The 24,278-nt window shown below is 52.7% G+C and overlaps 11 protein-coding genes across 11 annotated transcripts; 3 read left to right on the forward strand and 8 right to left on the reverse strand.

Moving 5' to 3' along the window:
• Positions 1–41: 41 nt before the first annotated feature.
• N7498_003523 (putative MFS transporter) lies at positions 42–1,783 on the reverse strand (the record flags this gene model as incomplete). The annotated part of the gene is made up of 6 exons (XM_058450585.1): positions 42–627; positions 701–1,172; positions 1,226–1,267; positions 1,324–1,576; positions 1,636–1,710; positions 1,763–1,783. 6 exons carry the CDS (start codon positions 1,781–1,783, stop codon positions 42–44), a joined length of 1,449 nt encoding a protein of 482 aa, XP_058310047.1.
• A 957-nt stretch (positions 1,784–2,740) lies between these two features.
• Positions 2,741–4,412, forward strand: N7498_003524 (putative monooxygenase; the record flags this gene model as incomplete). Its single annotated transcript, XM_058450586.1, has 7 exons — positions 2,741–2,743; positions 2,814–3,604; positions 3,658–3,713; positions 3,764–3,812; positions 3,872–4,061; positions 4,125–4,228; positions 4,283–4,412. The coding sequence occupies 7 exons, from the start codon at positions 2,741–2,743 to the stop codon at positions 4,410–4,412; spliced, it is 1,323 nt and encodes a 440-aa protein (XP_058310048.1).
• A 148-nt stretch (positions 4,413–4,560) lies between these two features.
• Positions 4,561–5,274, reverse strand: N7498_003525 (glutathione S-transferase family protein; the record flags this gene model as incomplete). The annotated part of the gene is made up of 1 exon (XM_058450587.1): positions 4,561–5,274. The coding sequence occupies one exon, from the start codon at positions 5,272–5,274 to the stop codon at positions 4,561–4,563; it is 714 nt and encodes a 237-aa protein (XP_058310049.1).
• Positions 5,275–5,676: 402 nt separating this feature from the next.
• Positions 5,677–8,188, reverse strand: N7498_003526 (Zn(II)2Cys6 transcription factor; the record flags this gene model as incomplete). Its single annotated transcript, XM_058450588.1, has 9 exons — positions 5,677–6,061; positions 6,111–6,285; positions 6,346–6,680; positions 6,736–6,756; positions 6,815–6,926; positions 6,974–7,007; positions 7,057–7,846; positions 7,924–7,987; positions 8,038–8,188. 9 exons carry the CDS (start codon positions 8,186–8,188, stop codon positions 5,677–5,679), a joined length of 2,067 nt encoding a protein of 688 aa, XP_058310050.1.
• Positions 8,189–8,523: 335 nt separating this feature from the next.
• N7498_003527 (cupin domain-containing protein) lies at positions 8,524–9,619 on the reverse strand (the record flags this gene model as incomplete). Its single annotated transcript, XM_058450589.1, has 2 exons — positions 8,524–9,258; positions 9,317–9,619. The coding sequence occupies 2 exons, from the start codon at positions 9,617–9,619 to the stop codon at positions 8,524–8,526; spliced, it is 1,038 nt and encodes a 345-aa protein (XP_058310051.1).
• An 825-nt stretch (positions 9,620–10,444) lies between these two features.
• Positions 10,445–11,785, forward strand: N7498_003528 (DUF3500 domain-containing protein; the record flags this gene model as incomplete). The annotated part of the gene is made up of 2 exons (XM_058450590.1): positions 10,445–10,661; positions 10,710–11,785. 2 exons carry the CDS (start codon positions 10,445–10,447, stop codon positions 11,783–11,785), a joined length of 1,293 nt encoding a protein of 430 aa, XP_058310052.1.
• A 570-nt stretch (positions 11,786–12,355) lies between these two features.
• On the reverse strand, positions 12,356–13,209 carry N7498_003529 (uncharacterized protein; the record flags this gene model as incomplete). The annotated part of the gene is made up of 4 exons (XM_058450591.1): positions 12,356–12,547; positions 12,610–12,900; positions 12,956–13,017; positions 13,110–13,209. 4 exons carry the CDS (start codon positions 13,207–13,209, stop codon positions 12,356–12,358), a joined length of 645 nt encoding a protein of 214 aa, XP_058310053.1.
• Positions 13,210–13,958: 749 nt separating this feature from the next.
• On the reverse strand, positions 13,959–17,888 carry N7498_003530 (U6 snRNP complex subunit PRP24; the record flags this gene model as incomplete). The annotated part of the gene is made up of 2 exons (XM_058450592.1): positions 13,959–15,263; positions 15,321–17,888. 2 exons carry the CDS (start codon positions 17,886–17,888, stop codon positions 13,959–13,961), a joined length of 3,873 nt encoding a protein of 1,290 aa, XP_058310054.1.
• An 822-nt stretch (positions 17,889–18,710) lies between these two features.
• Positions 18,711–19,854, forward strand: N7498_003531 (mitochondrial 54S ribosomal protein uL22m; the record flags this gene model as incomplete). The annotated part of the gene is made up of 2 exons (XM_058450593.1): positions 18,711–18,750; positions 18,809–19,854. 2 exons carry the CDS (start codon positions 18,711–18,713, stop codon positions 19,852–19,854), a joined length of 1,086 nt encoding a protein of 361 aa, XP_058310055.1.
• Positions 19,855–20,144: 290 nt separating this feature from the next.
• On the reverse strand, positions 20,145–21,227 carry N7498_003532 (phosphoglycerate mutase family protein; the record flags this gene model as incomplete). The annotated part of the gene is made up of 4 exons (XM_058450594.1): positions 20,145–20,489; positions 20,569–20,811; positions 20,873–21,094; positions 21,141–21,227. 4 exons carry the CDS (start codon positions 21,225–21,227, stop codon positions 20,145–20,147), a joined length of 897 nt encoding a protein of 298 aa, XP_058310056.1.
• Positions 21,228–21,628: 401 nt separating this feature from the next.
• Positions 21,629–23,547, reverse strand: N7498_003533 (uncharacterized protein; the record flags this gene model as incomplete). Its single annotated transcript, XM_058450595.1, has 2 exons — positions 22,804–23,547; positions 21,629–22,750 (listed from the first exon to the last, which is right to left on the reverse strand). The coding sequence occupies exons 1-2, from the start codon at positions 23,536–23,538 to the stop codon at positions 21,629–21,631; spliced, it is 1,857 nt and encodes a 618-aa protein (XP_058310057.1). The 5' UTR covers positions 23,539–23,547.
• Positions 23,548–24,278: the final 731 nt, after the last annotated feature.

Genomic DNA, 24,278 nt, shown 5'->3' on the forward strand with positions numbered 1-24,278 from the left:
GAGTCAATACTGCAAGATAAACACCAACGTAAAGCTAACACCTAGACCAACTTCTGGGTATGCGCTCGCAACCAGGGTCCGGCAAAGTAAAGCGGCAGCGCCAGCGCAATCACCGCCCACTCAATTCCGGCAAACTCATAGAACATCTTTTCCACACCTTCCATGGCCATCCAAGAATATGCGCCCCGAGCCAGTCCGAACGCAACAACGTTCTTAGATGTGTTGATTAACACAAGCGCCTCGCCACTGGTTCGTGGGTAGGAGTCCACGACATACGAGAGCATGACAGAGGGAACTAGGGTCAGTCCGGCTGCGACCATGGCTGCACCGACGGCCGGTTGAACGTAGTGTGCTCGTCGTGCAATTGTGTATCCGAATACAATGAGGCCGACGGGACAGACCAGGAATGGAATGATCAGCGCTGGGAGACGGTGCTCGGGCTTGTGGATGTTGTTGTTGCGTCTGCGCAGCCAGCGAGAGAGGATATCGGTCAGCGGGCCGGCAATGGGCCACGCTACCACGATACCGATGAAGCTGCTGACGGTGAAGAGGCCCAAAGCGGCGGAGGTGAAGAGGTAGGGCGGTGGGGAGAAGAGGGAGGGGGCGAGGGTTGAGATCGCAACGATGCTGTAGGTTGATTAGCAATGGTCCCAGCGAAATGGCCGATTGAGGTGGACGATAGAGGCCAGTGAATGCTTACCCTCCGAGTACAACACCGTACATGATCGAAGCGATCAACACGCCAGGGACTAGGAGCAGGGGGAAAGGAAGCAAGAAAATATAGATGAAGTGCTTGAGGACGCCTCGCTCCTTCGCTTCCTTGGTGATGTTGAAAGTGAAGAGCTTCTTCATATATTCACCGTAGTCCATTGCAGCACGGTCACCTACCTGAGATTGCAGAGTCTGAACGGTCTCAAGATGGCCATGCGCGTTCTTCTCAAAGTCTTCGGTGACTTCTGGCTCTTCTTCGCGGTCATAGATTGTTTCGGGAAGCATGAAGATGGTGGTGACCAGGTTGACACCCGCAATGATGGCACAGAGAATGAAGAACCACCGCCATCCACGAGCTTCGATAAGGTATCCCGCAATAACAGGGCCAATCTGTGAGCCGCCAGATAAGAATGCCGCGTATACGGCCATGGCGCTCGAATAGTTTCGTTCAAAGAAGAGATCTAGGGGGCCTGTTAGGGAAGACCGCTGGTATTATCGAATGAAGAAGGCATACCTGCCAGGATACTGGGTCCCAGAGACTCAATAGCACCATAACCTGTGGCCATTATTAGCCAAGTCACCGTTGCTTAAAAAAAAGATAGCCCAACTTACCAAAACTGGCAAAGACTCGCGAACCGAGCAAACTGTTATAATCCTTGGCGACTGCACTCCAAATGATGCCACCCAAGAACATCGCCATGGACACGAGAACAACTGGGCGCTTTCCAAAGCACAAGGCCAGAGGCATCCAGAACAGGTTGGCCAATCCCATCGAGAGAACCGAATAGGTGACCAAGGCCGACAACTTGGAGTTGTCTGCATGAAGGGCTATAGCTAGGGACTCAAACCCCGTCGTTATGCCCGACTATTATCAACGTAGCTAGTCAGTATCAGGGGTCTCAGCAGTCATAAGACCCAACTAACCGAGTACATGTTCCCCATGAAGACGTATACATTGACGGTAAGAAGGGCGGCATATCGCACCCGTTGTGGGAAAAGCTATTGACGGGCGTTAGTAGAATATCTTAACCAACAGGGGCACAGTTCTCACTCTAGGATCTACGGCCGTCATCCTTGCGAGACAAACATTCGGTGGACTGAAATGTGGGGATGGACCGTATGATTAAGGACGATTGCCGGGGGACGCACGCTGCATTTAAGTCACGTCCCCGTTATTTTCCAGTCGGGGAATAAGCGCCCCCACACTGGGGTTTCAATAAAGCCAGTCTGCTTCCCCGCAAGTTAGTAGCTTTGAGCACGAGGAGTCGCCATCATTGACTGGAAGGCGCTGTCGGGAAGTCCGTGGGGGATTCGGATGCGGTTCGGGACCACATTCCTGCGCCGCTTAAGAAGCGCCGCAGTACTAATTCGGGGCGATTCGTGGTCTTGGGCTTCTCGTTTTTCTTTATAAAATAGTTTTTAAGAGTCCGATCTCTAAGGGTCCAAACAGAGCTGTTCTGTAAACTATGGGCTCTTTTGCGGTCCTTTCAGGTTTTTGCATCGCATTGGGTGCGAGGACATTGCCGGGTGTCTATTTCGCTCGTCAACATGGGAGCGAGTGAGTCAACGATAAGTATACCGAGGTCAAATAGCTTAGGTTTAAAATAAACCATGGATTGTTATTTTGCTGTGGACTTTGACAGTCGAGACTGAATAAGACAAATGCTCGGCTATTCATTCGGCATTGATACCCTGGTCAACCGGGAGATCAGTGGGTTCCCATGATATGCACCCCAGAAAGATAAAATAACAGCGTGAGTGGCGTCTCCACCGGCCGAAGGGATCCATTGATGCATCTCCATCAATCGTCGCAAGCGAGTGCAATCTGGGAAATCCGGGGCGCGTATGGGGCGCCTCGGAAATCCCGAGTCGTGGCGGTTCCGGGGACTCGGCCATTCCGGGGATTTTGATGAGCTGCAATAGATCCAAGCTTGCAAATTGCTTCCTCCCAGCTTCTTTGTCTTCCTTGTAGAATTATGAAACCCTCTCATAGGTGACCGCAGTTACGAATTTTCATCACACATCCAAGATGGTAAGGATAGTCCAGCAACCCTTGGAAATATCGGTCTGTCTTAAACTTGGTTGACCAAAACACAAAGCAGGTTCCAGTAGAAGCGCGTCTGCGCGTGGTCATCGTCGGAGCCGGGCTCAGCGGCATTGCCACGGCCATCTCTGCAGCTCTCTCCGGTCACTCGGTCGAGGTCATCGAGCAAGCAAAAGAGCTAGCAGAGGTCGGAGCAGGCCTGCAAATCACGCCGAACGCATCTCGTCTTCTGCAGTACTGGAATCTTCCTGCTTCTTTATGGGAAGCAGCTGCCGAGCCCACCATGCTCACAGTTCACCGATATTCGGGCCAGGTCCTGGCCCTCGACAGCTCTTTTGACAAGAACATCCGCACCAAGTACCATGCACCTTTTGTGGACCTACATCGCGTGGACTTGCAACAGGCTCTTTACGCGCGATCGCAGGAACTGGGTGTGACTTTCCACCTTGGGGAGAGAATTGAGCATATTGATTTCGACACGACGACCGTGCGTTCCGTGACGGGAAAGATCTTCTCCGGCGATCTGATCGTCGCTGCTGACGGTTTGTGGTCTCAGTGTCGGGAGGCGTTTGTGGGGAAGAAGGACGAGCCCATTCCTACTGGAGACCTTGCCTATCGGATTGTGTTGAATGCCGATCAAATCTCCGATCCGGATCTCAAAGCACTGGTTCAGAACCCTGAAGTGCATTTCTGGATTGGACCTGGTGCTCATGCCGTGGGCTACTCGCTCCGAGGTGGACAGGTGTACAACATCGTGCTGCTGGTGCCGGACAATCTGCCTCCAGGTGTTTCGAGGCAGGCTGGCTCTGTGGACGAGATGCGACAGCTGTTTGTCGGTTGGGATCCAATGTGAGTGGCGCTGCCCAATGCTATATTTCCCTGTATTTACCTATGGGGGCTAGTCTGAACCGGTTCCTTACATATGTAACCAACGTGGACAAGTGGAGGCTGATGCATCGTGAGTTCTGGATGACATTGCGACAGAGTGCACCATTAACGTTTTGACAGATGGAGAAATGGAGAAATGGGTGAACGACACTTCGAATCTTGTCTTCACGTGAGTCAAAATCATATCTTGATAGAGGCGACTTGGACTGACTTGGTTGACACCCACAGCGGAGACTCTTGTCACCCGATGCTCCCATATCTGGCCCAGGGTGCCAACTCTTCCCTTGAAGATGGCGCTGTCCTCGGCCTTTTGCTGGGAAACATGACAGACAAAGCACAATTGCCTTCCATTCTCCGGCTGTACGAGAGTCTTCGCAAATCCCGAGGAGAAGCAATTGTACGAGAAACATTCAAACAGGTGAGCGTCTTTGAACTAGCTGGTCCGGTCCGAAGTGTTCAAAGGAATTAACCCTCGCATCAGAGACACGATTTCCACATGGAAGATGGCGAGGAGCAGAGGAAGCGTGATGAGATTTTCGCCTCGCAACTTGGCAAGGAGATCAAGGGTGCTTTCCCAAGCCGATGGTATGTTTCCCCTTCCGTTCCGCACCAGGAATATATCTAATGCTTTCCCTATAGGACATGTCCAGAGGTCCAGCCCTGGTTGTACGGGTATGATGCCATCAAGGAAGTTAAGAAGGCCGTGGCAGAGAACCCCGATCTGTTCTCACAACAAACGACTCCGAGATCCTTTTGCCAGATTCTGTAGCTTTGGTTTCATACAGAAAAAGATCTTTGCATAGCTAATTCGGTCCAATCACATTTTCGGGGTTTCAAGACAAGATCTAAACTACCGAAAGATTGAGATGGTCATTAGACGAGAGAACTATCTACCAAGCGTTATATTCAAGATGCATTTAGATTCTGGGCTTAAAGATATCAAACACCTCAGCCTTGGGGCCAAGGATAGGCTTGAAGTTCTCGCCCTCACACTTCTTCATGGCCTTTTGATAAGCCGGGCGCTCGCCGACACGCTCCAACCAAGCAAGGATGTTTTTGTTCTTCACAGTATCCAACTCCACCGGAATGAATCCTCTCATAGTGGTGAGAGTGCAAATATTCATAACATCCGCAGCAGTCAATTCCTTGCCAGCAAGGTAAGCACCCGTCTCGCCCAAACGTGCCTCCATCATATCCAGCTGATGCTCCCATTTAGCCACCGTGCGAGCAACAACTGGGGACTTGGGATCAGACGTCGGGCCTCTGGCCATCATCACTCGGAACAGCGTCGGCTGGAGGCTTCCGTTGCCGAAATGGAACCATTCAAGATAAGGCGCGTATTCTGCACCGTCTTTGGGGGTACGTGCTAGGCGGCCGTTGCCGTAGACGCTGATGATGTAGTCCACGATGGCACCTGTTTCAGCAATGACGACCTTTGATCCGGTCACGGGAGAGGGGTCATCTTCCATCACAGGTGCTGTGCCAGCGGGGTGAAGGTCCTTGATTGATTGCGGGGAGAACATAGGGTCGCGTTTGTGGTGGACATATTTATAGTCGAGGCCGAGCTCTTCGGCGAGCCAGATGATGCGCTCGGATTGGGATAGGCCTAGGTGGTGAAGTGTCAAGACCATATTTGCTGGTCTCTGTGAATGAGAGATGGGATGTTCGGAAACTTTATTGAAAATATAGGAACCAGATTGTCGGGACCCCACGCTTTTATACGTTGTGCGGGTCCCCGCTTTGCGGTTCAGTCCGCACCGAATGGAACCGGTTTTATGACGATCATGACATCAAGTTGGGGTGGAAGCTTCCCCGATTGTCCAACACGAGGACACGTGATAAAGCTAAACATGAAAGTATAACCCAAGAACGAGAATCGAAATACTGAATTAATGAATGCCTATGCGATAATGCATCCGGATTTAAGTCCCGGTAAGTCCTGGTCAGCACTAGACCACAATGGGAAAGACTCGCGATTGATGAACTCTCATCATAATTGCATGAACTGCTCGCTAATAATTGAAAAATCCTGGCTAACCGTCTAGCATAGGGGGCCCTCCAATATCATCAAACAGCCGCGCAATCCCATCAAAAGAGTAGTCCGGGAATCCGAATCCATAAGCCCACTCGGGGATTTCGAACCCGATGCCAGGCCCTGATTCAGTTGCAGCCATCTCTTCGGTCTCTTCGGCTCCAGGGACTGGCTGCTGTGCACCCGAGGATCTAAAGTCTCGAAGATACTGCCGGATTATTTCCACCGATTTGCGGGCCACGACGGATTCGTCCATTGCTTCCAGGATCTCGACGCCCATTTCTACGGATCGCAGAAGAGGCATGGTTTCGGCGCACATGCCAAGCTTCGACATTGGAAGGAGGAGGGTCGATGTAGCAAACATCACGTAGGTTGTATTATACCACCTGCGTATTGGTTAGCGAGAGAAATGCAGTGTACAGTAGATAAACCTACCAGCATCGGAAGAATGTGTGGACTCGATAAATGTCATGAACGACCTCAATTGTCTTCATGGCAGCATCGAGACATTTGGTGATGGTTTCCTCCAATTCACTGGGAGGATGTCGAAGTTTGCGAGTAAAGTGGCTTAAGAAGGGTCTGAAAAGGAGCATCTTCACGTTGTAATATCCTGATGAGAAGACAACGGTTAGCGAACTTCGGTTTCAAATGTGATTTTGCGGCGACTCACGAATTCCCAGCACAAGCCGTTGTCTTCGGGCCCATTTAGGGTCCCGAAGCGCGCTCCGGGACAGCCTGTCTGCGCCAATGTCAGGCTTGATCTTCTCCGGGAGTCTTGCCAGCCAGCGATCCATTTCCATTTCGATCTGAAGAGCCAGCTGTAGCTTCTCCTGTAGCGTGATTCGGGAATGATAGATATGGACGGACACGCGTCGAATAATCTGAGCAAAATCGATCATCCAAGGAATGATGGCATACTCAGTGTCATCTCGCTCAGGGATGGCTCGATTGTGATACTCGTCCATTCCCAGAGTATCCGGTCGACCAACAGAAAAGCTCATTTCGCTGAAGGAATATTAGAGACCCGGCATTGAGAAAGCCAATTGGAGTCAAAACTTACATTTCCAGCGAGAACAAGCCCCTGAATCACCCAGATTTATCAGCATTTGCGTTGCGAGGCCGGGTCGGCATCTACTCACCACCACGTCCTCGAGATCCAGCTCGACCGTTGATCCTTGGGGCACCGGACCTCTCTGTTAAACCCCGCCGAAAGGCAGGTCCGCACGGCCAAGCCAAGATACATATATGCCACTACCAAAGTTAGTATCTATCAAAAAGAAACGGGCGGAGACACTCACGATTTGGGTTCAGCTCGTTTTGGCAAACTTTCGCCTGTGTAGTTTATCAGATCCAGCTCAGAGGTATGAGGGGTATGACATACCATCAGGTAAAGACACTGTACTGTCTCAAGATCATTCGAAAATTGTAAATAATTAAGATACGCTTGGGCCTCGCCAAATAACTTGCGACTCCATTCGAACCGCCCCATTCCCGCAATGGTGCTCTCATCCCATACGCGCACAAGGGATCCAAATGACAGAACACTCAAATACAAAGCAACAAAACTAGGTTCGGGCGTACGTGCTCGGTTGAACCATAGGTCGTTGGCGCGTACCAGGAAGTCTTCTTTGTCAATAAATGGATGAATGAAGTGTATGTTCTCGAAATACCCGTTCATGAAGACATGCGCCTGGTCAAAATAATAATTGTGTTGTTCGATCGATGCGAGCAACGTCGGATGGGCTGGACCCGTGGTACAGGATGGCGAGAAGCTCGGGTTATGCAATGTGGAGATCAATGAGAAATCTGTGGCACGAGAAAGGCGTTCTTCGTGGCTTTTTGTCGCTCGGGCCTTTTTCAGATGGCCGATGAGTGCCGCTGATGAAGTGCTCCCGTGGAATTCGATTCCGTTGGTGTGATGGTTCAGCTCATTAATCTCATCATCGGCGCCCTCTGTCGACTCCTCCTGCGTATCGCCAGGCATCTTTGCAGCATCCCCAGGTGTAGATTCAAGTTGTGTCATAGAGCACGGCGGTGTCTCGATTCCTGTAGAGAGTGGCAGTTGAGTCATTGGCACCGTCGGAGGCTGCGGTGATGTTGCATTTTGGGCCTCGGCGTTGCGCAGTCTCGAGGCCAGCTCCTCCACTTTCTTCTCCAGATCAGCAATATAGCTGTAATTCAATTAGCTTATTACAAGTTGATAGCGGCAACTTTTGACACGTCGACGCGGTCAAAGGGGATGTCATACTTGGCAGACCGGCTGCTTTCGCGCTCTCGATAGTTGCCTTGATATACACAATCCAATGCACTTTCTGCCAATATATCAGCATATGGTGATGGAGGCATGAAGCGTGTCACTCACTTCTACAGTGGGAACATGGATACTGCTCGTCGCACTTGTACTTCTTCGTCCTGCAGCGATCGCATGCCTGCGCAGCACGCGGTCGCTTGGCACGCTTGGGAGCTGGCTCATCCACAACCGGCTGCAGAATCGGGCTCTGACTGGTTTGCATTATCCCAGCGTCATTCTCTCATGGAATCCGGGGTACGTGTTTGGCAGCCGCGACCCTAGTCGGATGTAGATGATAACGAACATGCATTCGGGATTTCCGGGGTATGTGACCCACTGGCTCCACGTGACACCCCGCGGGGGCGCCGCCGTCGACTATGGGGCCAAATTAACCAATCAGTGACACCGGTGGCACAGTCTGAGGTAGGCTGGGAAGCTTCTCGGCAGATGCTACGAGGAGGGGAAACCGTTGCCGATAGAATGCGAGTGGAGCCAATTTGAAATTTGAACTTGCAACTAAATATATACATCGAATCGCTGTACCACATTTATACAGCTCTAGAAGCTCACGTGGAGCTGCTTCTTTAAGGAATCCAACTGAGCAGGGTCCCATTCTGGAGCTTGGTCTGGCAGAACGACCTCCTCAACCTGCTTACCCAGCCGATGGATCAGAGCCTCGATACCATCACCATCGCTGAAGGAGTGGACCTTGACATATCTGCTCTCAAACCCAAGAGAAAATGCCTGGCCTGCAGGAATAACAACAGTCTCACCTTCCCGGAAGAGAGAGTCCCCGAATCCCTGCAGACTAACCCTGAGAGTGCCCTCCATGACACAGAGGCAGTGATCTACCGATGCGAAAGTCATGTACTTTGAGAACACGGTCTCCCCATAATCCTTCGACGACTCAATGCTAGAGATAGCAAAAAGACCATCACTCTGTCTGGTGGTAGCAAACGGTCGAGACATCACGCCTCCCAGCATCCAGCGGGGCCCGGTATTTGAGCGTAAGAAATATCCTTCTTTACCCTCGGGCAGTTTCTCATCATCTTTGGTCCAGTCGCTCACTTCGGGAGGCTCGTAGTGGGGCTGGAAAACAACGTCAAACTTTCCCTTAGCGGCCATAACCTTCGGGATGAGAATGGACTTCAAATCGCGGTTGTCGGTCTCGGGCACCAGAATACCCTCGTAGGGTTCCGAGACATAGCGGAAGAAATCGACCCAGTCGCCGGGGGTAATCAGGCCCTGAATTTCTGTATGGGGACCGATCATTTCAGGGTTGTGAATGACTGTCTGTGAGCATCGGTTAGACCTTATTGCATGTAACTGTGCAAAGCGCTCGAATTCATACCGGAGGAACATAGGCAAAATCACCGGGCCCCATTACCCGGCATTTGTCTCCATTCCACAGCTTCAAATATCCCTTGGTGACAAGGAAGACATCGTGCGCATGGTTGTGGTAATGAAACCCCGGGGCGTCCGAGAGGGTAGCTCCGCTCTGGAAAACGGCCATCAGACCGGCAGTTTGCTTCGAGGAGGTCAGAATTCGGAAAACACCTTTGCTGCCGGGAATTGTGATGCGCTCACCCTCCAGCTGAGGGATGGCATAGGGCACCCGATCGGCCGGAGGTTGATTAGCGAAAGGTAACGACATTTCTAGGTTGAGTATTGACGAATTCACCAAAAAGTTAAAACCAGGATCTTGCCCAAGGTTTTAAGTAGAGTTATCGGTATGCGGGGGACTTGACACCAAGGGCGGAGAAGCCGTGCTCGGAAGATCCGAGTGGCCTCAATTGAGCTTTTTGCGGGGTTTAACTTCATTTACTGCCTGGTAGCTGTACGAGCTATGTACAAGGTGGATCCGACTGGCTCCAGGTTGATGACCGGGAAATCTGCATCCTGGATTTTTGTTACTTTTAATCTTGCGCTATACAAGCTCAGCTGGAAGGGTTCGGGGGGTTTTTTTTTTCTATACTGTTTGGTCATTCTAGGCACATCTCCACCAATGCCAGCTCCAAACGGGTCATCGGAGTAGAGACAGACGTGCTTTCAGTCGAGTCAAGCTAGCCTTGTGAGCCCCATTCTCGACCTAATCAGTCATCTAAATGTTCGTTATTCTTCCCCGCGGAACCCAGACTCCGAGAATATGGTCTCCCACAATACCTCAGTTCCCTCGGATGGGGGATGATCTCACACTTCTCACAATTGCAGAGCCGTTAAACCGACAACATCTTGCTTAGTTCATTGGTTTTCAACAGAAGAGAACTCATAAATCCCTTTCCGGAGCACCCGGATTGGTTGGAATGAAGTATCGCCACTAGTTTTCAACCTACGCGCGGATAAAATCTCACCCACTATCCCCACGCTCGTGGGGACGCCGCCTTGCACCGAATCGTGTGGGGTTTCCGAGTATAATACTTGATGACGGCCCGCATCCCTCCACATTTTGTCAATGATCCTACCTTGTACATCTTCCACCATGTCATCCTCCGATTCGGCGCTGGATAAGCCGACGGGCGAGTACCGCCAATACCTGCCGGACCTGAACCTCGAACGGTTCCAGGTGATGTGCACCCAGGATGCGCATGAGTATGCCCATGCCTTTAAGACCGGCAAGCAGCCGCCGTGGTTGCATGCGCTATATATGCATTGGTTGGAATTGTTGCAGGAGCCTTTCAAGGGTGTCACTACCGACGGTAGGATTTGATCATGATCTGTGCAATACGAATTCTAACGTCCATCAGGCAAGGTCCGTCATGACCTGTTCACATTACAAGATGAAGAAGTCCCGATTCAGCAAATCGTGGACTCCACGCAATTTATGGTGTCCCTGCTGGATGACAAGCAGAAGAAAGCTGTCCGCTACCACATCGATTCGCCCCAGTGGCGCACCTGGTCGAATCCGGAGTTCCTGCTGGCACACAAGGGCGTCCGCCTCGACGAGGTGAATGAGCAGACGCGCGATGCGATCATGGACATTCTCAAATTAAATCTCTCGCCGGAGGGCTACGAAAAGGCTGTCAAGGCCATGCGCATCAACCACTTCCTCGGCGAGCTCGTCAAGTCTCCCCGCGTGATGAACGAGTTCTCGTACAATTTCGTACTATTCGGTCGCCCATCGACGACCCGCCCATGGGGCTGGTCTTTCTACGGCCATCATCTGTGCTTGAACGTCTTCCTGTACAAGGGCCAGATTGTCGCGTCACCGTGGTTCACCGGTGCCGAGCCTAATGAGATCGACGCCGGTCCCCACGCTGGCACTCGTATTATGCAGGTGGAGGAGAAGCTCGGCCTGCAGCTGATGCAGTCTCTGTCTGCCGAGCTGAAGTCCAACGCCCGCGTCTTCGCCCAGATGAAGGATCCCGCCATGCCGCCCGGCCGCTGGAACAAAGACGACCAGCGACACCTGTGCGGTGCATACCGCGATAACCGCGAGGTACCGTACGAGGGTATCCTGGCAGCGACATTCAACGAGGCCCAGAAGAAGTTGATGTACGGCATTTTCGAGCAGTACCTTCTGTATCTGCCAGCAAAGTCGCGAGCTAAGAAAATCGAGGAGGTGCGCCGCTGGGAGGCCGAGACCTACTTCTGCTGGATTGGAGGCTACGGCGATGAAGATCCCTTCTACTACCGCATCCAGAGCCCTGTGATTCTCATCGAGTTCGATCACCACTCTGGTGTCTTCTTGAATAATGAAGAACCGAAGAAGTTCCACATCCACACTCTCCTCCGCACCCCCAACGGCGGTGATTACGGACATGCGCTGCGCGCTCAGATCCCAGCTGTCGAGGGATTGAATGGGAAAGAGATTGTCTGGTAGGTGGCGCCAGACCGTGGCATGAATCATTCCCATGTATGCTGTACGCGATGAACCTTGATGAAGCAATTTCTTATGTCTATCTTTGACCACTTGTGCATTCCTGGGGTTGTATGTTTGGAATGGTGTTTCTTGTTCTTATTAGACCGTGACGGCTGATTACTCCGGTCTGTTTGCTCTTTCAAGGTCTCCAATGCGAATCACGAAGATATGATTTACTCGACGAAAATGTAGATTCCAAAAAAGAAGGATCTTGACTGGACTAGTCTTAGGATGGTTTGAATGCGCTCCATCATCATAATATCCGTATTAGTTGTATGATGCCATCAAGGCACGGAAAGAAACGCAAGGTATATACAGTCACGACTCCGGAAAGAAGAAGAGAAGTAAACAGCAAACTGAAAGACCACCGCCAAAAAGCAGATCATGATGAGAAAAATAAATAGCCGCCACGAAAGCCAAGTATTCAAGTATGATGACCAGCAATTTCAACTTGGCAGATTTCCGTATACCGTCTACTTCGTGGAGGCTTGATGGTTTCAAACAGCCGCTTCGAATTGCAAGCCGAATATATCAAGAACCCACCCTGAGGTCATCATTATCCGGAATCAGCTCATAGCCACCCTCGGAGGGCAACACATGAGCCGCAACGACGACCACGCCAGCACAGAAAAGACCTAGGCACCAGCTGATAGTACAAAAGATCCACGACTCATCGAGGTTCCAGCCCACGAAAAACCGGTCTTCGTTATCGTAGAGATACGCCTAGCACAACCTATCAGCATGGACTCACTCCCAGCCGGACTGGATGGACCGGATGGACCTACCACTATGGACATGCTCGCAGCCTGCAAAAATGCCGAAATAATAATAAGCAGACTGAGGAGCCTCCATCCGTTCTCGCGGAGCCGCTTCCCGCCGGAGAGAATCACCAGGTACGTAACGACGCTCATACCCTGGAACACGACCGCGAACGACATCAAGAACCCGACGGAGCGCCACATGGAACAGAAATACCGGTCTTCTCCATGGCAGTCTTCGCGCTGTGGGAAGCTTTCGCACGTATCGGTGAGGGAGGAGCAGCGTTGGTGGAGGCCGTAGGAGTAGTGGTGCGCAGGCTGCAGAGTAAAGGGTTAGTTGGAATTCAAGGGGTGGTGTCGCATTTCACTTCACCTTTTCGCTGCTATAGCTGACCCATTTAGGGATTACGATCGAGCATAGTGTCAGGGCGAAGGCTGTCATGTGGGTTCCCCTAGTCAGCGAAGCTCCGGCTGCGGCTGCGGCTGCGGCCTAGTTGGTGGTTTCCTCGTCGCAGATAGCTACTCACATGCCAGGAAGAAGACTAGCGTGCCTGAATAGATGATGGTTTTCGTTAGGAAGCCCGTGTAGTTTCGATCCGTGCCTCGAGGGACCAGGTGGAAATCCATGATGGGTGTCTAGGAGACGCACGGCCGGTCGCGTAGGCGGTTCAGGACGTTTGGCCCGTGCGGGTGGTGCATCGACACCCTGGAGGTTCCAGACAGGGAGGATTACCAGAGATGAGAAGCTTCAAACCGGTGGAATATCAGCCCGTAATAAAGGAAGCATCAAACCAAGGCAGCGCATTCGAGGTCGGAGGTATAAATGGCGCAGAAGATCATGGGGTGCGACCCACCTTCTTATCAAACTCCCCGCAGACCAAAACCAAAACCGGGCAGAGTGTCTGAGCGGCTGGTCGATCTCTTGGCAGATGCCATTCTTGGTCGCTTCTGATTACTCGATTACTTGGTGGATTCCTCATCTAGGATTCGAGTTAGGGTGCGGCTAGGTATTGCGATCATCAGTTTCGGAGGAACAGCTTTTACTATAACATAAGCCAAGCATTACGATTGAGTTGCACAAAGATAACAAACGCGTCGCACATCATTGGGAAACCCCCCGTGAAACAGAAGGGTCCCCTGGAACAGCCGTCATCGTTAGAATTAAAAGCCAGCAGTACAGAGACATAATGTACAGGAGGAGGGGCACGAGGCCAGAGAAAAAAAAAACGCAAAGGAAAAAGCCATGTCACAAAAAGCCAACCCGGACGATACATACCCATCGCGAGAAAGTATGCGGGCCACCGAGAGAAAACAAACGCCAACCAGATTCATGCCATTAGGGATGTTGCGCCGGTTACTTTCAATGCCGTTGCACTTCATGCCGTACGGTTCTGCTGTAGCATCGCACGGAAATCATCGTTGCTCTTTTTGGATTTGCCACCATCGTCCCTGCTGTCGGCCGTGGTATCCATCTTGTCGTTGTCGGGAGTCGCCTTTTCCGAGGGACCGGCGGTTGCGGAGGCTCGTTTCAAACCAAGTCCGCCTCGGCGGCCTCCACGGCCACCAGGCTGTTGAGGGCGCTTGATCGGACCCGCAGGTTGGAGGCTTGTCTTCGGCTTCTCCTGCTTGATCGAGGTGATTCGGTCGGTCTTGCGTTCAGCGTGGAGCATTTTCAACTCCGCAACACTGCCAACGTGAAGCGGGCGGCCCGGGACGATTTCTTTCCCTTCGAGCGCCAGCGATGCCTTTCCAGCATCGTTGACATCGGCAAACTCCACGATAGCGCCTTGATGGTCCGGCCGCAAAATGATCTTGATCAACTGCCCGAATGGCTCCACCAGGGCACGGATTCGAGCGTCGTTGACCGTGTCAGGGATATTCATCAAGCCGAGTGTACGATTACCACGCTCGCCACTCGTTTCCACCGCATCCGAGCCATCACCGTTAATCTCCGCAGACGGCGACGCCGACGTGCGAACGCGCGAGATGATGGTGCTCGCTATGCGTTTGGCACCAGTTTGACCACTGAGATTGACCTGCAGGCGGCGTGACCCGAGCATTTCCTCGTTCATCGCGACCGCAGCTTCCGCTTCTTCTTTTGTGGAGAAAGTCAGGAAGCAAAACCCTCTGCGGCTGCCATCGACATTGAGTGGCATGTGGAAGTTCTCGATCGTACCGAATCGCGTAAATGCCTCCCGCACGTCCTTCTCGCTGAGTTTGAAATCAACATTCTTACAAAAGATCTCGCGGCCTTCCTGCATGGGCCCAGAGCGGTTCTGCTTCTTGGAAGGGTCAGAAATCTTTGCAATAAGTTTGAAGCCTTTCTCAGTAGAGGTGCCATCAAGTTCCGTAGCCTGATGTGCTGCACTAGAAGTTGCAAACTGCACGTAACAGAACCGCCGACTGGTTTGATACTTGAGCGAAGGGAAGCGCACTTCAAGAACTTCGCCGTACTTGCTGAAGAGATTACGAATGTACTCCTCGTCAGCAGTCGGAGGGAAGTTCGTGACAAACAAGGTGGTGTCGGTATCAATCTGCACTTCAATGGTATTTCCATGGAAGTCCTTTTGATCGCGAGTTTGGGCACTCAGAGCTTCTTCATGTGTCTCAAACTCGATGATTGCAACCTCCGAGTTCCTGTCTTCGCTGGGTATCATCTTGACGCCATTGATAGTGCCAATCTGTACTCTGGTCAGTAAAGATTTCCCGTGGGAGAACGAGAACAAAACAGGACTTACGTGTCGGAAGAATTGTCGGACTTGGTGCTCAGATGTCTTGTGCGGCAAATTCTTGACCACCACCGTTGCGTGCTCACGGTCACGACTGGGTCCCGCGGGCTCCACCACTTCTTCGAGAGCCGTCTCTTCGCCACGAGCCTTCTTGCTAGTGGGCTCACCATTGGCATCATCCTCCCGTTTCCTCTTTTCTGATGTAGAAGCTTCGGCAGCGGCGGCTTCCCACTGCTGCTGTTGCTGTCGCTGGACTGCGGCAGATTCGCGTGCTTCTGTTTCCCTACGAGCATTGACAGCTCTCATGGCCTTTCGGGTCTCGATGACCGCAAGTTGCAGCTCGTCCGAGTCCTCGTAGTCCTCGCAGTGGGCGATGTAGGTCTGGACGATCTTCTCCGGCCAGTCAAGGTCTTGTCGCTTGATGGCTTGCTTCAAAACTGCAGTCGCATAGCTCGGGTTGGGTGTCCGCCTCGCTGCATCGACTGTCGCCTCGCCTTGAACAAACTTGCTCCACGAGATAAGCTCCCAGCCGTAGTAGGTGAGCCAAAATTCGTAACTGTTTCCACGGCGAGGAACAAGGCCCTTGAAGGTCTCACGTGCGCTGTCCCAGCTGCCACTTTCGCTGAGGTATCGAATATAGATGCGCTCTAAACGAAATAGAGGGTCACCCTGATAGGATCGACCATATTTCTTCTCACCTAGCTCTTGCACGCTCTCAATCGCCGAGCGAATGCCAACCTCCGCCACGTCCAGATCCTCGTCGGTGGCCTCGGAGAGGAAGGCACGTCGACGAAGGTAGCTGCACCAGGTAATGTGAACTTTGAGGACCTCTTCCATCCCACCGGCATCAAGCAACCCAGTGCTAGTAGCCTTGTGCTTGATATTCGAGATCTTGGAGAATGACTGGCCCTCACGTTCTGAGCTCAGAAGGTACTGAGACCAGAGATTACCGGACCAGGGGCAGTGGCGAGTTCCCCGGTCAAGGGTCGCGATGGTCGTTGTGGAAGCGTGGCCATGCATGGATTCGCCGATGAGGAACATAACATAATCCTCCCACAGAGAGACATCGGTGGGGAAGTGTAGAACAGCGCGCTGGTAAATAGCATTTGCAAGGTCGAAATTGAATTCTCGCCGACGACGGTTGCGACTCAATTCCCAGTCAATGTACTCGGTGTAGATTGACCATTCAAGAGTCTTGTCTCCAGACTCCTGCGCCTTGCTCAGTCGAAGCTCGTGCTCTTCACGTGCAGCGTAAAGATCCTTCGCCTTCGAGCCCTGGGCAACTGTGTTGGCCATGATCTCTTCGTAGTTAGATTCATAGTACGAAGATATGAACCCGGAGAAGGTCTGGAAGGTCTGATCCCAGGTCGCGTGAGGTGTCTGAAGTCGCACATCGTATAGCCCTCGAAGATGATTAATCTTTTCCTGGGAGGGGGCTCGCGACAGATCCTGAGTATAAAGCTCCAGTAATCGGTCCCAAACAAGGTGACTGTTGTTGATCCTCCATCGAGTCGCTTCTGCGGCCCGTTGCCACACATCCAAGACCGACTGCCAGCTGAACACTTCACGCCCAACCAACCGGTCTTCTTCAGTCCATTGACCAGCTCCACCTTCGCCAGCCGCAGAGTTATAGAGGTACAGCACCCACTCGCCGTAGATATGCCAGAGTTTTGTGCTGCCAAATTCTTCCTCGACCGATCGTTGACACAGTTCCATCACGGCAATACGCTCGGTCACCGAATGAGCCAGCATGCTTTCATCCTGGATCCATTCGGCCCAAAGATCCTCGCCCATTGCGAAAAGCTTGTCCATTTCTTCTCGGGCAGTTCGTAAATCCTTGAGGAGATCGTATCGTCGAGGGTCGCCGTGGATATCCGGGTTGTTAGGCGGATACACGTGGTTTACGAAGCCCGCATGCAACAGCCCGATGAACTGCACGTGCGCATCGTAGGTGTGCGGGTTTTCCTGGATTTGGTTGAACAAGCTAGTCGCAGATTGCTGTGCGTCCGGTTCTAGCGATGTCTGCACGTAATTCCTCCGCGCACTTGTCCGCGGGCCTTCTGACATTGCGATATCGAAGGAGGTACGAGCAGCTGGAGTGTTGTGGTTGATGGGATTCACATGTGGGTGAATGGTGGAGGGAGAGAGTTGGCTTTGATACGACTCGGTGTTTCGCAGCATGGAGGGGGGATTCCGAGCAGCTTGCGGCTGGTGATGCTGCATCGAAGCCAGGTCTGCCAAGGTATCCATCCCAGGTGTCGATGGTTGCCTCGAGGGTGGTCGATCGATCACGGGAGCTGTGCCATTTCCCCCGCTAGAGTTAGAAGCGACGGGAGGGCTTGCGGCTGTCGGAGATGACTCGGGCATGGAAGCAGGCGCATACACCTGCTGCGCAAGAGGTGAGGAAGTCTTTCCTTTGCGACCAGTACCCGACCGGGTCCGTTGAATAGATTTGTGGGGGGACGACGCCGGGGCTGCGGCTGGGGCCGATGCGTTGTTCGGCGTAGGACCGGGCACAGGCGTCGAGTTTCCAGATTGAGGATTTGAGTCCGGGGAAAGCAGTGAATTGATATCCATCTTGCCGGATTCAAAGCCTGCGACGCACCCTAGAGAAGTGGAAGGAGCGATAGAGAACTCAAGGATATGTCAACGAGCAGTAGTCACGGATAGTGCTAGAAAAGCAGAGATCCAGTTCAGACGACAGCCACAATATGTCTTAACGACACGTCCATTCCTGCATCGGCCAACAGATCCCGTCTCCTCGTGTCGGATTTCGCGGTCGCCGGGAATATCGCGCTAAAATGAGTGCGCAAAGATTGACTCGTTCTGTTAAAGTTGTCTGTCGAGGAGACCGAAAGAGACCGAGGGTAGTCGACGAAAAGGAACGTGTGGAACAAGGAGCGGGAGAGGTCCCAGGTGTGGGATCGATCAAAGGTGTTTGAGGAGTCGAGAACGAAGCATGTAGGAGAGGAAGCCACAGGCAGAAGCCTGGGAAGTACTGGAGGGGGAGGGAAGTAGAAGAAGGATGGAAAGGAAGAAGGTGCCGATGGAGAAGAGAGGGAGAGAAGCACCGAAAGCCCTGAAAGAGGAAAGATGAGGGCTAGTGGAGCTTCCCTGTGGAGATGACGGTGTAAGGGAATGCCGGTCGCGACTATGGACAGAGTATGTAGAGCAGGTCTCCCATGAGCTCCGGGCGATAGTGACGGATTTCTGTTCTTGGTTCTTGGAGCTACCTGTAGTATGTTTCGACGATGCGATTTCCCAATCTGATCAATCGCCTCGCGATATATCATGCCTGAGGCATATACGGCCGGCCGCGGCCGCCACTTGCGCAGCCCGGTTCATCACCTTTTTTTGCACCGCCGTCCATACCAACAACATTCCATTCCAACGGCCACAATGGGTGCTGTCTATCCATACGGGCAGCTGGTTCGGGCTGGTTCGTCCCGTATTCTTCGGTTCTCGAGTGCTGTCCAATACTGACATTTTCTATTTAGCGGCCCGGACCCCCGTCTCGTTCGTTCCGCGGCGGACATTGACCTCGACACCGATCTATCGCGCCCAGGATGACAATCAAAAACCCGGATTCTTGTCGTCTTTTAGCGATTGGTTTGCCAAGAAAAAGGAGGCTGCGGCATCCGAGAAGCAGAAGGAAGCTACAGAGAAGGGTTGGGCTGTCGGTGGATCTGGAGCAAAGCCCAAGTCCGCCCACACACCGGCCGCCCCCAAGCGCGAGGAAGGTGGTCTGGGTGCTAGCTCCATTTTCGCCGACGATATAGGCTCATCCGGACCCAAGCCCAGCCGCAAGAAGGAGCAGCTCCAAGAACAACAGCAAGCAGGACAGGAGGCGCCTGTACCTTTGGAGCAACGCAACAAGGACCGCATGCAGCTGGCCTTGAACCCCAACCCTAAGGCCCAGCTCCGATGGGAGACCAAGATGGTCACCCGTGAGATCCGGAAACGCGGCCGCGTCCCAAAGGCCGTCCAAATCCAGCGCACCGAGCGCGAATCCCTATCGAAGTCACACTGGTTCAAGACCTCAGTCAAGAAGCTGGGCCCACTTGCCCGGCAGATCGCGGGCAAGAACATCGACGAGGCCATCCTGCAAATGCGCTTCAGCAAGAAGAAGGCTGCCAAGGACGTGCTGGAACATCTGGAGCACGCGAAGAACGTCGCCATGGTCCGTGCCGGCATGGGCCTCGCAGCTCAGGAGGGCGAGAAGTCGGAGCGCCCCAAGCCCATCACTGTTACCTTCAAGGACGGCGAGCGCAAGAAGATCACCGACCCGACATCCATCTACATCCAGCAAGCGTGGGTCAACCGCGGTCCGTACGGATTTGGCATGGACCACCGTGCTCGTGGCCAAATCAACCGGCTCCGTCCCCCGGCCACTGGCCTGTCGGTGTTGTTGAAGGAGGAGAAGACTCGCATCCGCGAGTGGCAGGACCGTGAAGCCGATGCGCTGCGGAAGCGGAAATCCCAGCTCTGGACTCAGCTGCCGGACCGGAAGATTTCTGCTCAAAACCAGTACTACAGCTGGTAATTGCGAGCAAGATTCCCTTTTGGCGTTGCGTTGTATTATTTACACCTGCATTCCACCAGTGGATGCACCGGTCTCTTTTGTTTTTTCTTTTCCGTTTCCCTTGACCGGGTTGAGTGTGCAGAAGTTTTGCATCTAGCAGTAGAAAGCCGGGCGAGCAGCCCATGTACAATATACAAGATTCAATACACATCTCATGGATACCTAAGCACCTTTGTCCGCCATGGCGCCGTCCACACGCCGCTGAAAAGCCATTTCTTCCGGTGAAACCTGGCCTGATCCCACAGTCTTCATCAACTTCTTAAGATTTCCGTCTTTTCCGCTCTCACAACGACAGGAATCATCGCACCAGTCTGTAATGGAAACTTGCGATGGCCAACAACTTCCAGAATACTGGTAATGGCACCCGAATGCGCCGTCAGCGAGATGAAAACATTTTCGTCGTTGGTAAAAATATCGTCCAGTAGAGTTCGCAGTCGCCGAGTCCGGTCCTCATCAGACTCTCGCGTCTTCGGGTCATACAGCAAGTCGTCTTCTGAGAAGCCAGGCTCGAATTGGTATTCGGGAAACTCGGCTGCGATGGCAGATGCCTTGGACCGACTGTCACAGGTGTGCAAACCTATTGTTTCTCGTAGAAGCTAATAAACCGTAAATATCATTTCAGACATCGTATCAAGCACTGGTGGATGTGTCTGCAGAAAAGTGGACACGACTGACCTCCTTAATGACCGGTCTGAAGGGGTTCGTGAGCGGCATGTCAAGCCCCTCGAAGGTGACTTGCGCCGTCTTGCAACACCGATTCAACGGGCTGACGTAGTAGGATTGCGGCGAAGGGATCTTATGCTCGATCTGCTTTTTCCACGCGTCGTGCGCTGTCTTGGCTTGAGAGATGCCCAGCTCTGTTAGGCGTGCATCCACCCATGTGCCGTGTTCATCTCCATCCAGGAGTGACCAGTAGTCCTGTTGATGTGGGTGAGCAAAGTCACTCCAGATAGCAGGGTAAGAGGGAAGAGATACATACGTCCCAAGCTTTGGTTCCATAACGTCTTTCGGCGACGTTGTGGACGCCTTCGCCGTGTCGTCCCAGGAAGAGAACTTTATACTGGACATCGGACCTGTCTGAGTCCGGGAAATCATTCAGGTGCTCGAATTTCTCTCTAAACTTCTCCCATTTGGTAAGGCTCTCGAGGGAACTTGGTTGTAGGTCGTATTCTCTGTCTATGAGACCGAAATTCGATGCCACCTAGGGGCGTCAGTGGATTTTTTAATGTTCTGAAGGTTGGGCTCACATAGTCGAATGTGTCTGGATCAGTGGATGGCTCATCCTGAAGGAAGTACCCAGTCACTGTGCTGTATTTGAAGGTTTCCTGTGTCATAATCGATCGCTGAATGCTAAGGAACGAGTTGACCGGTAAGTCGGATACGGGGCGAGTGTAAGCAGCAGTCGTCGTGGTGGGGCAGTGGATCCCAATAGAGAACACGCTCAACTTTCTACACGAGTAGTTTACTACGCTTCATTTACACAGTGAGAGCAAGTTAAAATCATCATGGCTTTTTGTATTGCAATTCATACAAATACGGGGTTTTACCCATTCTAGGCATAGATTCTAACTATCTATCCGGGGTAAGTCCAGCCATCAACTCCGATGCAAGATCTTCGTTTCCAAAAACAATGCCAAATGCGTCACAAAACCTTCAATGGCTCCTAAAAAGAATCATTCAGTGCGGTTTCAATCTATCAGCCTGGCTTCTGCCTAGCCAACGAAAAGAAACCAAATCATGCAGACCAAAAGGAACGCATACGGTGCAGCTGAAGACCCTTCTTAGCAGACATTAGGTTCTTGCCACCGAGGGAAAGGCCTTTATAGGCAACGACCTCCAACCAAGAGGCAAGTGACATCGATGATCGCCAGGCGCCGGCAAACGCGAGAACAGTTCTTGAGAATACGTCTCCCATTTGTCCAGCAAAACAGCGAACCATCGAGGCATTTGGACAAAACAGACCCGTTGAGCCATATTCTCTCCCCACGAGTTGCTCGTGCTTCGGTACGGATTGCAGTCGAGTCGCGAGAGTCGCCAGGGGCTGTCTCGAAGCTTCGAGAACGACCGGACGTTGGGGGATTCCTGAAACCAGGACTCCGCGGCTCTGGACTCTCCTTGGAGATTGGGCCTGGGTAGGACTGATTTTCGGTGACGTGGAATCGTCTTTGATGTGCTGCTGCACCGTAGTCTGTCTTGGGCGCCAGACTTCCATGTTCGGTGCGCGTACAGACACTGTGCCGGAGCGGGTTGTCCGTGACAATGTTTGGCTGGTAGTTTTGCATTCCGAGGAACTCGCAGAATTGCTCATCGGGGAGTATCCCAGAGCAGAGAACCAAGAGACATGCGGGCCAACAGACCTCCGAACCGACTTGATGAATTGAGGCGTGGTTGGAGACTGGGATGTCGGGACGTGACCCGGTGAACTGCGAACATGCTTTCCATCCAAAACTGGGGATAGAACAATAGTTGGGTTGTTCCGTGGAACGTGGCCCGGTGAGCTGTGGACGCGCTTCCCATCCTTGACAGGAGATTGGACAACAGACGGGCTGATGCGCGGGTCGTGACCGGGAACACTGTCGACATTGTTTTTCGTCCTGATTGATTGTTGCAGGGCAGATGTGCAGAGCGACGAGTCGTAGCGCGGCGAGTTGGTGCTGGTGAGTTTCTTGATCACCTTGGCTGTTGGGCGTAGTGTAGGTGAAATCATCGTCGGCTCGTGGCCAGGTAGACTGTATGGGCGCATGTCCGGGTGTACTGGCATCGGTACGTTTAGTGGCCTCGGGCGTTCCCTGTATGAAACGTCCATCGGGACATCGTTGACGCCAGCGCGGGCGGCGGCCTTCTCCAGGCAGTTGCACTAAGAAAAGTTAGACATCCCGATAACATAATAAGAATGGGTCAAAGGCTTACTCTCTTGTGCTGCTTCTTGTGCTTTTCGCAAGCGCCGTACTTGCGGGCCTTGATGTAGTTCTCCTTCTGAGCCTGAGAACGAGGCTTCTGCTTTTTTGGCAGGTGGGCGGCGGCGTTCATGTTCAGGTCAAGGACCATCTCCATGGCCCCACTCTCTTGTGAAGAGACGGGAGTGCTCTCCGGGCTGGTGCTTGTCGGCTTGGGAGAGATGCTCTCACGCATGTAATCGGACCAGCTCGGGGAGGAGAAGCTGGTGTTGGAGTCGGAGGACATCTCCAGGTCGAGGGCGGTGGCATCACACAGACGCTGGAGGTGCAGAGCGATTGCAGCCTCGCGGCGCTTCTCCTTGTAAGAAGCAATGCGAGTGTCCGCAGCGGCCTGAGCCTCGACCATCTGCCTAAAGTCGTAAGACTGGTAGCCGTGGAATGCAGCATCGTCAAACACCGGGGCAGGGTCCTGCATCGTCCCCATTTCGGGGGACTGATCAAGGGATGCATCCTCGGACATGTCGTAGTTGATCATGTCCGGGAAGGCGAGCTGGGTGAAGTCGGTCAGGTCGTTGCCGAACATGTCAGCATCGTAGGGAAGCGCCATTTCGGGCGAGACGGAGTTGGCGGAGGCGGAATAGTCATCGCCATCCGCCGCAGGAAAGTCGAGGAATTGATCAAAGTCGACATATTCCGCGGACTGGCCAGGGACTTCCGTATAGAAGAAATGATTTTGAACGGACGCCATTGCTTCGGGGGTATCACGGTATCACTTTTGGGGGGTATCTAAAATCGAGAATTGGGATAAAAGAGAGACTAGCGTGACAATAAGGCACAGGGCCGAGATGAGCCCGTGATTGAAGAGTATGATCCGAAGACCGTCAAAAGAAGAAGAACATCGAAAAGAACCTGAGGCAGGGTGGACAGCAGTTGTATATGCGCCCGCACATCGTTGTACGCCTTTCCCGTTCGGAGTCCCCGACCTACGCTAAACCGCATTGGGTCCCCGACTCGACCCTTCGTGTTGGACTGCGCGGTGACTCATCGCTCCCATTGGGCTTTATTGGGCTCCATCGGGGGGCTTAGAGCTGATCACGGCGGGGCGGACATGATTTTTGTGCCGCGGGTCCTTCGTTCCCTGGTTTGCCCTTTTTCTGTAGTCATCATATTCGGTATTGAATGGGCCCTACGGCCGTATCTCTTTCCATGGTAGATGTGAGGTCGGTTACAGTGCCTAGGCACTTATGAGGTATCTCCACAGGCATTGACGGGGGACGTAAGGTGCCTTGGGGAATGACTTCATGTCAGAAAACTCCCATGACTCTTTGACGATCCTAGGGCAGTGCTCAGCCTCGTTTTTGAATCATGAATTCCAATCTCACGAGCTTAACCTGCCGGGCTGCAGCAAATGCCCGCGCTGGCCTCTCTGATTTGTTGACACGGCCCAGCCGATGGCAACTTTATCTGCAGCCAAGGCCTGGGAATGCA

Source organism: Penicillium cinerascens (assembly GCF_028974065.1).
Source record: "Penicillium cinerascens strain IBT 15544 chromosome Unknown contig_24_segment0_segment0, whole genome shotgun sequence".
Taxonomy (NCBI): Eukaryota; Fungi; Ascomycota; class Eurotiomycetes; order Eurotiales; family Aspergillaceae; genus Penicillium; species Penicillium cinerascens.